This window comes from Coffea eugenioides, chromosome 2, assembly GCF_003713205.1.
Source record: "Coffea eugenioides isolate CCC68of chromosome 2, Ceug_1.0, whole genome shotgun sequence".
Lineage (NCBI taxonomy): Eukaryota > Viridiplantae > Streptophyta > Magnoliopsida > Gentianales > Rubiaceae > Coffea > Coffea eugenioides.
The window spans coordinates 77,459,016-77,471,882 of NC_040036.1; the positions used below are offsets into that span (position 1 = coordinate 77,459,016).

Here is a 12,867-nt window from a genome sequence, read left to right on the forward strand (position 1 = left end):
AAGAAATGAGTGTGAAGAAGATAGTATTTTAGAATGGTATTTTGTTGAGAGAAGTGTGTGTGTATCAAACTCTTTGGAGAATTCCACTATTTATAGGCTACAAGACCTTAAGTAAAAGAAAATCCAATGTGTAACGGTTTTTTCCATATTAAATTGTAGTTAATTGGTAGAATTAGTAACCCAAAGAGTTAATTCACATTTGAATGGGTTATAAAGACTTATTCAAATAATTCTTTTGTAACTCCCACAATAATTCTTTTGTAACTCTTATTCAAATAAGTAATTCACAATTATAACTCCATTCAAACTGCAATGTAACTCCCACAATTATAATTCCCATAACTCACCAATAAATTCTATTGTAACTCCTTGTAAAGATTTGACCAAAAACTAATTAAGATTTTATTAAAATACACAACATAATCTCCTATCCAAACACTCCCATTAGGGAACTTCACCTGGGAAAGCTAAAAGAATAAAGATGATTTTTGAGACATCGGGCTAGACGATGAAGATTTTCATTTTCCTCTTCGAGGGTAGGACAACACAAAAGTTGACTTGGTTCATTGTCAATTTTTTTCCCTTTTCGATCCCAAGATTGGTTCAAAACTTTGCACTTGGCGTACATGCTTATCTTTTTTTATCCGCGTTAAGTTTTAAGACGAACAAAGACAAAACAATTGTATATGGAACAGAAGACTTCAAAACCGCAAAGTTACTGTGTTTTACTATGTGCAACATATAAAATGGAAAATTACACTTAATTCCCCTGTATTTATACGCTTGACTCACTTTGCTGTCTATATTTTGTTCATAAAGACAACTGCCATTTCTTTAATTTGTAAAAATTTAGATGAATATGCCCATGCCATTATATACTTTTTGCAGTAGCTAACCTTTTTCTGTTTTTACTTCTTCATTTTTTATGCTATGAAATACTAGCATGTTTTTCTCCTTTGCATAGAAGGAATAAATTTTTTTTATGTACTTAATCTTCTTGTCTTTTTTTATTTAATATTTTTTTTTATGATGAGCAATGGATTGATCATTAGCTGTGCACATTATTGTGCCTTCAAAATTTAAGCAACATAATGTCATATAAAAATTAAGTGATTAATTAAAAAGAATTCTTGTATTGCAATAGGTTATCAATTATTATCTTTTAACCAAATTCTTTAATTTATTTTCTTATTATTTAAAACATTTTTCAACTAGAATAGTTATTAAGATAAAAAAAATGTTACAATCAATTATGTATTTTAATTTATCAAGGTTTTGAAAAGGTTTGAAATATAATAAATGTGAACAAGGGTTGAAGTATAATAATCCAAGTTTAAGAAGTGTTGAAGTGGAATAAACAAAATTACAGGGGAAAGTAAGATAACATATAAATGTGGGGGATTATATGTTATTTACCCAAAATTAATCTACCGTGTAAAAAAAGTGGGCCCACGAAACAAAGTCCATGAGTTGGATTGCGACTGAAGCCCAATCCAATAAGCCGCCACCTTTCCGTTCCAGCACAGGCCACACCACATCCCTGCATGCATTACATTGTTTTAGAGTAAATCTTATAATGATTATAGTATATACACTTTATATTTGGATTGTTGAATGCATAAATATATATATATATATATATATATATAATTTAACTTTCAAATTCAAATTGTATGTCATACATCAAATGATAACAATATATATACAATCAGTATGAAGATTAATTCTTTTAATTACTCTTTTTTTTGTTTAATCTTTCACCTCTTCCAACTTTTCTCATCTCCAATTGCTTCGAACTCTGAATTTAACAGCTTTTAGAGGAGTCAACCTTTGTGGTTCCATGCACTTATTAAACTACTATTAGCATTATCCTTTTCATTTTCTTACCATTTAGTACAATGTATCTGATCAAAAATAAATTAAAGAAAGGTATTTAGTATCAATGTACCAAATGAACGTGGGATGTTTTACAAGAATGTCCTAAGAGTAACATATCAATATATCATCGACAATTTTTAATTTTTCCTTTCATATCTCTTTTTGTGGATGATAAAAAAATTAGAAATTTACGAGAGACGATTTAATCACTGGACAATTATCAATTTTCTCTTTCATGTCTCTTTTTTGGATGATAAAAAATTTAGGAAAGATGATTTAATCACTGTAAGGTCATGGTAAATTGTTTACCACTAATAGAGTCACATTAATTAATGACATTGTTTGATCTATCTGGTAAACACATGATCTGAACCCTGAATCTGAGAGCTCCTGACACAGGGACTATATGTTTGCCAATTGAACCACAAGAAGTTGGCCTTATCTAATTTTTTTTGATAAATATTAAATATGAGAAGATAATAATAGGGAAATGATGAGAGGGAAAAATATGGACAACTATTTTTTTTGGGGTCAAATTACTTAAATTCCATTTTGTTTTCTTCAGTTTTTGGTAGTAAGATTTTTTGGGTCACACAAATCCTCTTCCCTATCTATCATCGAGGCTGATTCACCCAAGGGAAAAAGAGCCGCACTTTTGTCATTAGGACATATTACAGCGGAAGGAGGAAAAATTGTGATTCTCAAGACAAGAAGACTTGGGCACATTTCCCGGTAATTGTAACACGACTAGTACTATTAATAATCCTCTCCTACCTCTTCATGCTCTGTCCTTTGCACACACGCACGCGGTAGCTTATCTGTGAAATTGGTGAAGGGCTTGTATTTTTTGGCCTGACTATAATTTTGGTACCTGCTTCAGGTAAATCGGAAAAGTTTGAATTTTTTCTATGTGAATAGCATCTGTTTTGATTTTTGGGGAACGGGTCGACTTCGTTTTCTTGTCATCAGTTGAGAATTCGTGGACGCTTTGATGGGTTTTTGTTCGATTATGATTTCTTTTTTTAAATAAATTATTTTGTTGGATTTGTTGGAATTTTGCTTTTTATTTGTTTTCTTGGTGCTTATGAATACTGTCTTAATTTTTGGGGTGGAGGGTTGTTGGAAGATGAATTGAAGGAGAAAGAATTTGTGCTAACAGCAAAGTTGGTTTGGGGTCTTGAAGTCAACTTAACTGAAGTTAAAGGGTGATTGAGCTAAGTGAAGGATTTATCTTTGTTTGAATTTATTAAGTAGATTTCCTTTTCTGAGATTCATTAGCGTATACAATAGCATGTTTGCTGCTATTGTTTATTTATTGGATGTCTTTTGATGTGGTATGAGAAAAGATTTGTTGCATCTTTCTTGCCTGATAGATTTTTATCATTAGCCTGAGTTGATAAAAATCTACGTCTCATCATGTGTGTCTACAAATATAGGACATGGTAGACGAATATCATAGTTGTAGTTCACCTAGATTCTAGGGCATTTGAGCTTCTGTTAGGTTTCTAGTTAGTCAGACATACTTGTGATATTGCTTACTAAAGAGACAGACTTCTCTTATGTTGTTTGTTATTTTGGCTTGACTGTACTCTGGACAAAGTTCAATCTTGGTGCTTTTAGTTGAATTACTTCATGAAAAACCATTGCTTTTGCACATTAATTGTATCTATATGATCTTCAGAAGGTGCAAGAAATTCCAAAGATGGTTCACAAACATCCCTGTGTAATTTAGTCTTTGAGAGAGTATAAACTGACCATTTCTGAAGTCATAGAAAGTATTCCTGAATTGTCCCCTTGGCTTCCTGATAGAAGTTTCTTGGTCCACCTTTGGCTGTTAATAGTCAGATATAAAATTTTGTCTTCATCTTTCGAGTAGTTATTTTTGTGTACTTTGCTGTTGGGGAAAATTATGGGCTTGCAAGATAGGTTCTTGATCGTTTAAAACCTACATGGTTGACAAGTCATGTTGGCTGCTGTTAAAATGGAAGATAGAAATGTAGGGAGATGACAAAGGATGTAGACTGTCGAATATCATGTATCTTGATATGAGTCTTGCAAAGGAATACTAAAATGTGCAACGTTGCCCTTACTAATTGGTATATTGTTGTCATGATTTTAGCATTGAGCAGTGTTGAATTTTCAGTTTTGTCTTACATTGCTATTAGTTATTGGTTTTAGGATCCTCATTGATGCATCTCTTTCTTGGATTTCCAGTAAATTCCAACAAGTATGAGCACATTAGATGTAGGCAGAGCTGAACTTGCTCTTGCAGTGTTATATTTGAACAAATCAGAAGCCAGGGACAAAATATGCAGGGCAATTCAATATGGTTCAAAATTCTTGAGTAATGGAGAGCCTGGCACTGCCCAGAATGTTGACAAATCAACCAGCTTGGCTCGGAAAGTTTTCCGTCTATATAAGGTCAAGATGGATTATAAATATCTCTTATGGCTTATAAATATGTGCTTTACGCTGTGACCTGTTTCTTATTCCATTGCTTTTATTCAGCCTTGTTGTGAACTTCTTATAATTTTGTTTTGTACGCTCCTATTATGTTTCAATGATGGTAATAGTGGACATATTTGTGTTCTTTTGCATTTCTTGACATTTTTCTGTTCTGTATTTTACAGTTTATCAATGATTTGCATGGTCTTATTAGCCCAAATGCTCCAGGCACTCCACTTTCACTCATTTTGTTGGGAAAGGTATGAAGTTCACTTCTCAATCATGGTTTCATGAAAATTTGCATTTCATCACAGTTGTTTTTTTTGTGTGTGTGTGTGTGTGTTTTTTGTTTAAATCTTTTTGATACTGTATTTTGCAGTCTAAAAATGCATTGTTGTCAACGTTCTTATTCCTTGATCAAATCGTATGGCTTGGTAGGACAGGCATCTATAAGGTATGGAATGAACATTATGTATATGGTCTTTAATATTCAAGTGTGACATGAAATTTCACTGGAAATATCTAATGTAACTTAAATTCTTTTTAAATAAGAACAAAGAGCGTACTGAGCTGATTGGCAGGATCTCTCTCTTCTGTTGGATGGGCTCTTCAATCTGTACCACCTTGGTTGAGGTCTGTTGATTCTGTTGCATTCATATTTTGTTAATTATTATTTCTCCCATTATTCTGCTTTTCAGCTAACAGTTGATAGTTGCTATACATGTTTTGGTGTTCTGCAAGTTCAGCTAGGGGAGCTCGGGAGGCTTTCAGCATCAATGAAAAAATTGGAGAAGGAACTTAAGAATACCGATAAATATAAGGTTCATCTTTTCTGGAAGCATCTGCTTGGATGTCTTACCTTAACTTTTTCTTGGGAACCAATTTCCTATTATTTTGTTTGGCCCGTTTGTTTTGCAGAATGAGCAATACCGTGTCAAACTACAGAAGTCAAATGAAAGGTCTCTGGCCTTGATTAAAGCAGGAATGGACATAGTTGTTGCAGTTGGATTGCTTCAACTTGCACCGAAGAAAGTTACTCCCCGTGTAACAGGAGCCTTTGGCTTTGTTACCTCTCTGATTTCTTGTTATCAGGTACTTGATGTTTATCAGTTCTCATTAATATATGTGCGTTGATTGCCTTTGAATTTCCTAGCATGAAAGAGTAACGCATGCCAATGTAAACTTAATTGTCCCAATTGTGATGAGTAGCCAAGTTCAATTGAAACTAAGAAGGTATTCTTAGAATGCTTCTACATAAATCCAGAAATGGGCTTTTCCATCCTCTTGCAACTTCCTTTCTCGTGTAAGAGCATCTTTTGTCTGAACCAAAATTTAATTAATGTTTCATGTCTTTAGTGTAGTAAATTCATTTCTTCCAAAATATTTAGAGCATTTTCATCCTTTTCATATGGTATGTGCTTTCTTTCTAAGTGTTGGGAGTGTTTAGTATGAGATTCTGGCATTGAAGCATGCATGAGGTTTAGCTATTCAGTTTCCTGATGTCATCTGTCTTGTACATTTGCCAAGTTGTCGAGATAGTGAGATATTCTATTTCTGTTTTGCAGTTGCTTCCTTCACCGCAGAAGGCCAAGACGCCTTGAAGTTGGACTGATTGTCAGCCGGTGTCTGTCTCAGTTAAATAATTATTATTCATGTCTGAGAGTTAAAAACTTGTGGCTGTATGATTGACGTTATTCTTCCCCTTGGTTAGAAGCTGCACTATAACCACCTTTCATTTTGCCATATGAATCTCTAATAATGATGTTTTACATGAAAATCACATTGGCTGTTGCTTTATTAGAGTAACTTTCCACATCTAAGTTTTCTGATTTATCCTTACGGAACTTGATCACAATTCGTGTTAAAACAGTCAATTCTTCTAAGAACGTTAACACTCCAATGACAGTTTACAGAATCTGTATTTGAATGTCTTTGATATCTCTTCATGTCTGGCTGGTTAGAGTATTGCAACTAGAGTCATCCCGTGCAGGAGAATCCTATTTTCGCCTAGTTCGTGAAAAGAAATTCTGTTTCCTGCATCATACATGCCTGTGATGGGAATTTGTTTGTGGGATAGAACTGAGTTATGTTTTTAATGCAAAGATGTTATTGATCAGGAAAGATATATGCGGGTTACTGGTAAAAGAACAGTCTGCTGTATTCACTCGTTATTCAAGTAATGCAATGGTATTCTACAATCATCTTGCCATGTACATCTGACCTGAAGTACGCTTACATCTTGTTAATTTGAAGATTGGATGTAAACTAAATGCATCAAGTTATTACTTGCAAAAAATGGGATGAGTAAGAAATGGTTAGTTTTTTTTGCTGTAGTCAGCCGAGTATGAAATGGTATCCTACATTCATCATATTGCCCTGTACAAACCAGCTTGAATCTGCTGCACTATTTAGGTGCCAAGGTAAGATATGAACTTAAATACATGAAGCCAAATAGTGCTAAAACCAAAACATCAGATGCGCTCAACTCTGTAGGAAATAATAATTATGTTACATTACAGGTAGAGGAAACTATGATAAACATGAGAAGAGTTAATAACACTCGCTTATGATTCATTGGGACTGTCGTGTTTCAGTTATTTAAAGATCCAAAAACAAAACGGGGTAATAAATTCATAATCTATAACTTCATCCTAAGGTAAAAAATAATCTCCAAGAAAGCAAAATTGTCCGCTCCAAGAAGATTTACTGCTGCTTCTTTCTTGGATGTACCAGTGCTAGACCACCTAGCCCAATAACGCCTAAAGATTTTCCAGGTTGTGTCGCATCATTGGTGAGTAGACAGCTATCCCAGATCAAAGCAAAGGTGCCGCCAATTCTAGCGGGTATGTATCAGGTATTCTGAAGCAGTACCTGCAGAGTTGTACAGAATGTAGTATCAAACTGCCTACTTCACCCTCTCTGCTTTTCCAAATTTATAAAAATCTTTAGCAGCAGTATTTACTTGCCTTTCGTGGACAACTAGGTAATTCGAATACCCTCCTTTGGTCACTGTACCATCAAAAGTTAAGACTGCTCCCTTGGACCACCGAACCTCCAATCCATCCTCTGACATTCCTCACGCTCTCTGCAAGAATTAACGTAAGTTCCAACTCCAACTTTGAAGCGTTTAACGTGGGAGCCAACCTGTCTTGCGATCCCAGTGATCTCGTGCCTGGCCTTGGGAATGATTAATACTGCAACTTGTAAAAAGGGGACAAAATAGAAAAATTATCTAATAAAAAATGCTAATCTGTTGCGTGATCAATTCCACAGGATACCTAGCATATCCTGTTTTGTTCCTGGTCCAGACAACATCAGCATAACAAACTCCACAGTACGCGATATCCAGTGAAACATCTTCGCTCCCAATGGCCCTGTAGAGAGTTTTAAATCCTGGAGACCAAGAAACCTCGAAGTAAATGCTATCACTAGCAAACCAGCCTGGGACGAAAATTAGATTGCCGTAGGTGAAATACAAACTAACAGCAGGTCCTGATTGCTAGCAGCCTGCAGTTTTTTCCATGCAATATTTCAAACAGATTATTCCAGATGATATGAATTAGACTAGGAAATCAGAGGAATTCATTTACTCCGTTTGATTTTGATTTTTCTTGCAATCAATCAGTATTCATTGAAGAACTATGTTTATTCTTGTTTCTGATTCCCCTTGCAAACCATTAAGGGGGAAGTGTATCCATAAGGATGAACAATGGGCTGCACAGGGGTGTAGCTAGAAAAAATTCTTAGTGGGGGCAAAAACAACACTAAAATTTTTTATCTACTCTTTTTCTATTTTTTTAAGCAAAAAAAAAATTCACCAACAAGTACAAATGATGTATATATTCCATGAAAAACATAAAAAGACAAATTCAAAATTATTAATGTAATAATAATTTTATTTAAAAAACAAACTAAACTATTTACAATTGCTCACTGCGAGTTTTTATATTTTGATAACTGATTTGGTTGTGGAAGTAAGAATGGCTCTCGGTTGGGAAATTGGGAAGTGGGAACAAAGGATGTGAATGATATGATTGGATAAATTGATCAAGAGAAAGAGTAACTAGCTGCTTGGTTGTGGAAGGTAGTGGCTCTCGGTTGTGGAGGAAAAATAGGGGACCAGAGGAGGGAAGGGAAATTGGGGAGTGGAACCCAAAGAAAGTGAATGATATATGATTGGTACCTGCTAGTTAAAATGAAAAGGCTTTTTTTAGCTTATTTCAAATGTAATTTGTGCCCCACGCATCTTTTAGAATTTTAGTTTATGAACTAACTTAAAAAATCACGTAATTCTTTTACATCTTTTTAAAAAAAATTCTAAAAGCACATTTAAAATTATATTAAAATTATAAAATTTTAAGGGGCAGCGAGGCCCGTGCCCCACTTTAAATCCGCCCCTGGGGCTGCAGAATGCAGATGGTACAAATACAAACCAACTTTTCCTGCAATCTAAATGACAACGGCAGTGAAAAAGAAAAAATACACAAAACTCTACTTTTGGGCCGACAACACAATTAACTCTAGACGGGATAGGCATGCGAATTCACACTCCACTCGAACTTCTTTTGCAGAAGAGAAAATTAACGTGGCGAACAAACCTGCGGCTGAATTTGCAAGGAGACAGGACCCACCCCAGAAGGGTCTCTTGCTGCACAGCCGAGGCAGTCCTCATGATCACTTGCAAATGTCATTATTGTTTATAAACCTTGAAATGCTAAAGAGACATGTAAGAATCAAAAGGAGAAGTCAAGAAAACGAAGTAAGAGGAGCAATAACAATTTCCCTACTCAAAAGAGTGAGCGCCAAAGACAAAGAGTGTTGTTTGGTCCTAATTAGGAATGCCTTTAATAGGAGTGAGGACTGAATCGAAGAAGGAAGAGGGGCTGTCGGATTCCTGGAAACGTCTATTAGTTGCTTCATAATCTTCGTTCAACTTCACCAGCAGCGTCATCCGTGACATCTTCCTTTTTGACCAAGGATGAGATGAACCGGAATATTACAGTAAAACTAGACCTGATGTTCCATAATGTGTCAGGTCAATCTCATCATTCATAACATATTACAATAATCTTGTGGAGCTTTTGTTAAAAATGGGACCCTTAAAATTTACAATGATCAAAAAACCACGAGTCAAGATATTTGCAAAAAATTACTATATAGGGGGTTTGTTAGATTGTTGATTATTTGCAAAAATTTATTTGTTTGCATCACCATATATTTTTTTATCTCATATGGCATCACGTTACATCAACGAAAAGTTATATGTAAGCAACGAAAAGTAGAATGTTAGACAATGCCAGAAGAAGAGAAATACAGTAGTATGAAATTGGTTAGAAGTTCTGTCAACGATTTACAACTCGTGAAATTGCAGTGGACAATCATTGTGCGAAACAATTGCCACGGAAGAGTATTCTGCTCTGGCCTGGACCTACGTCAAGACCATGCTAGAGGAGATATATAGTCCCTACTCCATAGGATATAATAATAGGTTTGAACCCTGCATCTGCTACCATATGCAACTTCAGTTTTCAAGCTTAACGAATCCAACTCAATGCAATAACAGAATCTGACGCATCTTACTTGAGGGAGTTGGCAATATCAATAACGAAACGATATTTAACATCCTTCTTTATCATCCTCTCAAGAGCCTCATTTGAATATTGAATTGGAACTACTTCAATCTCTGGGTAGATCTTGTGCAAAGCACAGAAATTCAACATTTCTTGCGTCTGTTTCGTTCCACCAGTTACACTCCCAGATACAGTTTTCATACCTGCAAGAAGTCACATAGTTTATAAGCTACAATGCAGGTTCTACGACAACTGTGCCACGACAACGTATTTATGTAAATGGTTAAGACTGTACCCAGGATTAGGGTTACCGGGCTGAATTTTACTTCACTTGGGAAGCCAACCAGAACAAGAACTCCAGCAGTCTTCAACAGTGAAAGGTATGGATCAAATGGAATATCTCCAGAAGCAGTATCAATAATGAAGTCCAATGAATTCGCTAGTGCCTGCACAAGATAAGCAGTCAAAATTGGTAAGGAATCAACACTTTCCTGCTTTAGCTAAAATCAATTCAACCCAAAAAGAGTTGGTTACTCTGCTAAAATGCAAGCAAGGGACTACAGTTGACAAGCTGATGGTTGCTTACACTCATCTGCTGTTCATCAGATGAGACAACAAAATTGTCTGCTCCCAGACGACTCACTGCCTCTTCTTTCTTGGATAAACTTGTACTGAACACTGTGACTTTCAATCCAAAAGCCTTTCCAAATTTCACTGCCAAGTGTCCTAGGCCACCTAGCCCAATAACACCCAAAGTTTTTCCAGGTTGGTTCATGTTGTGCCGTATCATTGGTGTGTAGACAGTTATCCCTGCACATAGCAAAGGTGCTGCCAGTTCCAGTGGGTAATTATCAGGTACTCTAAAGCAGTACCTGTTGAGTAAGAAAAGAATATTAGTATTAAAGAGCCTAGTTCCCCCTCTCTGCCTTCTGAAATGTCAAAAATCTTTAGCAGCAGTAAACACTCACCTTTCATGGACTACTATGTAACTAGAATATCCTCCTTTGGTCACTGTACCGTCCACATCTATCCCATCAAAAGTGAGGACTGGCCCCTTGGAGCAGTGAACTTCCAATCCATCATTGCAATACTCACACTCTCTGCAAGAATTAACATAAGTTCCAACTCCAACATGGTCTCCAACTTTGAAGTGCTTAACGTGGGAGCCAACTTGTCTTACGACCCCAGTGATCTCGTGTCTAGCCATGAGAGAGATTCATAAACTTTTCAAAAGGGGCAAAATATAAAACACTAATGAAACAATTATGTCTTTTGTGTGATCTAGTACCTACCCAGGCACCAGAGGATACTTAGAATGTCCCCCTTTGTTCCTGGTCCAGGCAACATCAGCATAACAAATTCCACAGTGTGTGATATCTAGTGAAACATCTTCACTCCCAATGGCCCTGTTGAGTTGTCAGGGTTTTAACCAAAGAGTTTGAATAACTTCGAAGTACAAAGTATCAGAAATATCTTTCTTTAGAGAGAGAGAGAGAAGCTCGTGGCCATGATTCATTAACCAAAGGAATGTACAACAAAACAAATGTCTGGACACAATTAAAAGCCTATTAAGCTAAACTACCTGTGGTTCTCCTAATAAATACATCTCTCTTAAATTCAACTCCACATTACTTCACTGAAAGCCAAGGAGAGAAGTAATGCACAATTGGAATTGCTGTAGCAATGAGCCTAGGACAATAAACAAGTTGGTGTAAGGTGGAATACAAACTAACATGAGTCCCTGATTGCTACCAGGTTGTAGATTTTTCTTATGGAATATTTCAAACAGTAAGCTCCAAATAGATAATACAAATCCAGGAAATCAGATGTAATGATTACTCCATGGAATTTCTGAATTCCCTTTACAGTCCATCAGTAGTTACCTAAGCATGTTTCTGATTCCTCTTAGAAATCATGAGTCATATACATATATCTGTGAAATGACCAATGTGCTGCAGATGGTACAACTGTTAACCAACTTTTACCAGCTTTTCCGCCAATCCTGACGAGCAAAGGTAATACTAAAAAGGGCACAAAAACTCTCCCCTTGGGCTGACAAGAAAGTTGGCTAGACGATATACACATGCAAATGCACACTCAAGTAGATCTTCCTTCCACAAGAAGAAAATGATGAGGTAGACAAACCTGCGGCTGAATTTGTAAGGAGACAGATGCCCAGAAGGATCTCTTGCTGCCCAGCCAAGGCACTCCGCATTGTCATTTGCAGAACTCATGGTTTTACTGCCCTAAAATACACAAGCAATACATACGAATCAAAGTAAGAAATCAAGTTGAAAGCTTGCAGAGATCCGTGTGTAGTGATGTGATATGCAAAAGTTAAAAAACCAAAAAAGAAAAGAAAAGGATAGAAAAAGCGACAAGAAAAGATTAAAGAGAAGGTAACGATTGACCTGATCGTTCTCAAGAAACCAAGAAACCGTAATAAGAACAATATTAAATTCCTCAGCCCAAAAGGTTACACAGTCAAGTAAACCTGATGCTTATCGGGGACGCGGGCGATGGCGATGGCGTTGGTGTCAGTTAGGAAGCCCTTCCTTCGTCAAGAGGAGCGAGGATTGATTAGGAGGAGGAAGAGGGTCGGAGGGAGATGGGATCTGGGTTACCAGTAGTTCGAGTTCACTCGTCGGGTGTAGATAATGGATGTATACGTTCGAGTACAAGGACTGCTGACCAGAATCTGATGGGACCATATTCATGGGACTAGAATGAGATGAACCGAACATGGATGTGAAAAATGATGGGATTCTTAAATGACTAGAAAACTAAAATTGTGTTTGGATTGCATTTTCTAGGATTTTTTTATAAAAAAGTTATTGTAACGAGACAAAAAAATAATAAAAAAAATTGATCATAAAAAGTGACGTAATTTCAAGCGAAAAAAGACTGTCCAGACAAGGCGTGCAAAGATATTCAAATGCTAGTTTGATGCAAGTTGTTAAACAGATCGAAGAGA

The 12,867-nt window shown here is 36.1% G+C and overlaps 2 protein-coding genes across 7 annotated transcripts; one reads left to right on the plus strand and one right to left on the minus strand.

Annotated features, from left to right (window-relative positions):
• The first annotated feature begins 2,430 nt into the window (after positions 1 to 2,430).
• Positions 2,431 to 6,156, plus strand: LOC113762034 (peroxisomal membrane protein 11D-like). Of its 2 annotated transcripts, none has more exons than XM_027305274.1 (8): positions 2,431 to 2,610; positions 4,093 to 4,299; positions 4,509 to 4,583; positions 4,703 to 4,777; positions 4,876 to 4,956; positions 5,070 to 5,144; positions 5,242 to 5,415; positions 5,889 to 6,156. In XM_027305274.1, exons 2-8 carry the CDS (start codon positions 4,108 to 4,110, stop codon positions 5,922 to 5,924), a joined length of 708 nt encoding a protein of 235 aa, XP_027161075.1. In that variant the 5' UTR covers positions 2,431 to 2,610; positions 4,093 to 4,107; the 3' UTR covers positions 5,925 to 6,156. The 2 variants fall into 2 exon arrangements, with proteins under 2 accessions (XP_027161075.1, XP_027161076.1); XM_027305275.1 differs by lacking the exon at positions 2,431 to 2,610 and adding an exon at positions 2,646 to 2,758.
• Positions 6,157 to 9,625: 3,469 nt separating this feature from the next.
• On the minus strand, positions 9,626 to 12,581 carry LOC113763610 (probable cinnamyl alcohol dehydrogenase 1). Of its 5 annotated transcripts, none has more exons than XM_027307481.1 (8): positions 12,305 to 12,581; positions 12,039 to 12,139; positions 11,186 to 11,299; positions 10,862 to 10,993; positions 10,480 to 10,765; positions 10,189 to 10,339; positions 9,904 to 10,096; positions 9,626 to 9,826 (listed from the first exon to the last, which is right to left on the minus strand). In XM_027307481.1, exons 2-8 carry the CDS (start codon positions 12,125 to 12,127, stop codon positions 9,757 to 9,759), a joined length of 1,035 nt encoding a protein of 344 aa, XP_027163282.1. In that variant the 5' UTR covers positions 12,128 to 12,139; positions 12,305 to 12,581; the 3' UTR covers positions 9,626 to 9,756. The 5 variants fall into 5 exon arrangements, with proteins under 5 accessions (XP_027163282.1, XP_027163279.1, XP_027163278.1 ...); XM_027307478.1 differs by having other exon boundaries at positions 10,862 to 11,092; positions 12,388 to 12,580; XM_027307477.1 differs by having other exon boundaries at positions 10,862 to 11,092; positions 12,305 to 12,580.
• Between the last annotated feature and the right edge of the window lie 286 nt (positions 12,582 to 12,867).

Coding starts and splice junctions, on each gene's coding strand:
- LOC113762034 (XM_027305274.1), top strand. CDS start 4,108: ATGAGCACATTAGATGTAGGCAGAGCTGAACTTGCTCTTGCAGTGTTA. Junction 4,584..4,702: donor CACTCATTTTGTTGGGAAAG/GTATGAAGTTCA, acceptor TGTATTTTGCAG/TCTAAAAATGCATTGTTGTC. Junction 5,145..5,241: donor AGAATACCGATAAATATAAG/GTTCATCTTTTC, acceptor TTTGTTTTGCAG/AATGAGCAATACCGTGTCAA.
- LOC113763610 (XM_027307478.1), bottom strand. CDS start 12,127: ATGAGTTCTGCAAATGACAATGCGGAGTGCCTTGGCTGGGCAGCAAGA. Junction 11,300..12,038: donor CCTTACAAATTCAGCCGCAG/GTTTGTCTACCT, acceptor ACAACTCAACAG/GGCCATTGGGAGTGAAGATG. Junction 9,827..9,903: donor GATATTGCCAACTCCCTCAA/GTAAGATGCGTC, acceptor ATATGGTAGCAG/ATGCAGGGTTCAAACCTATT.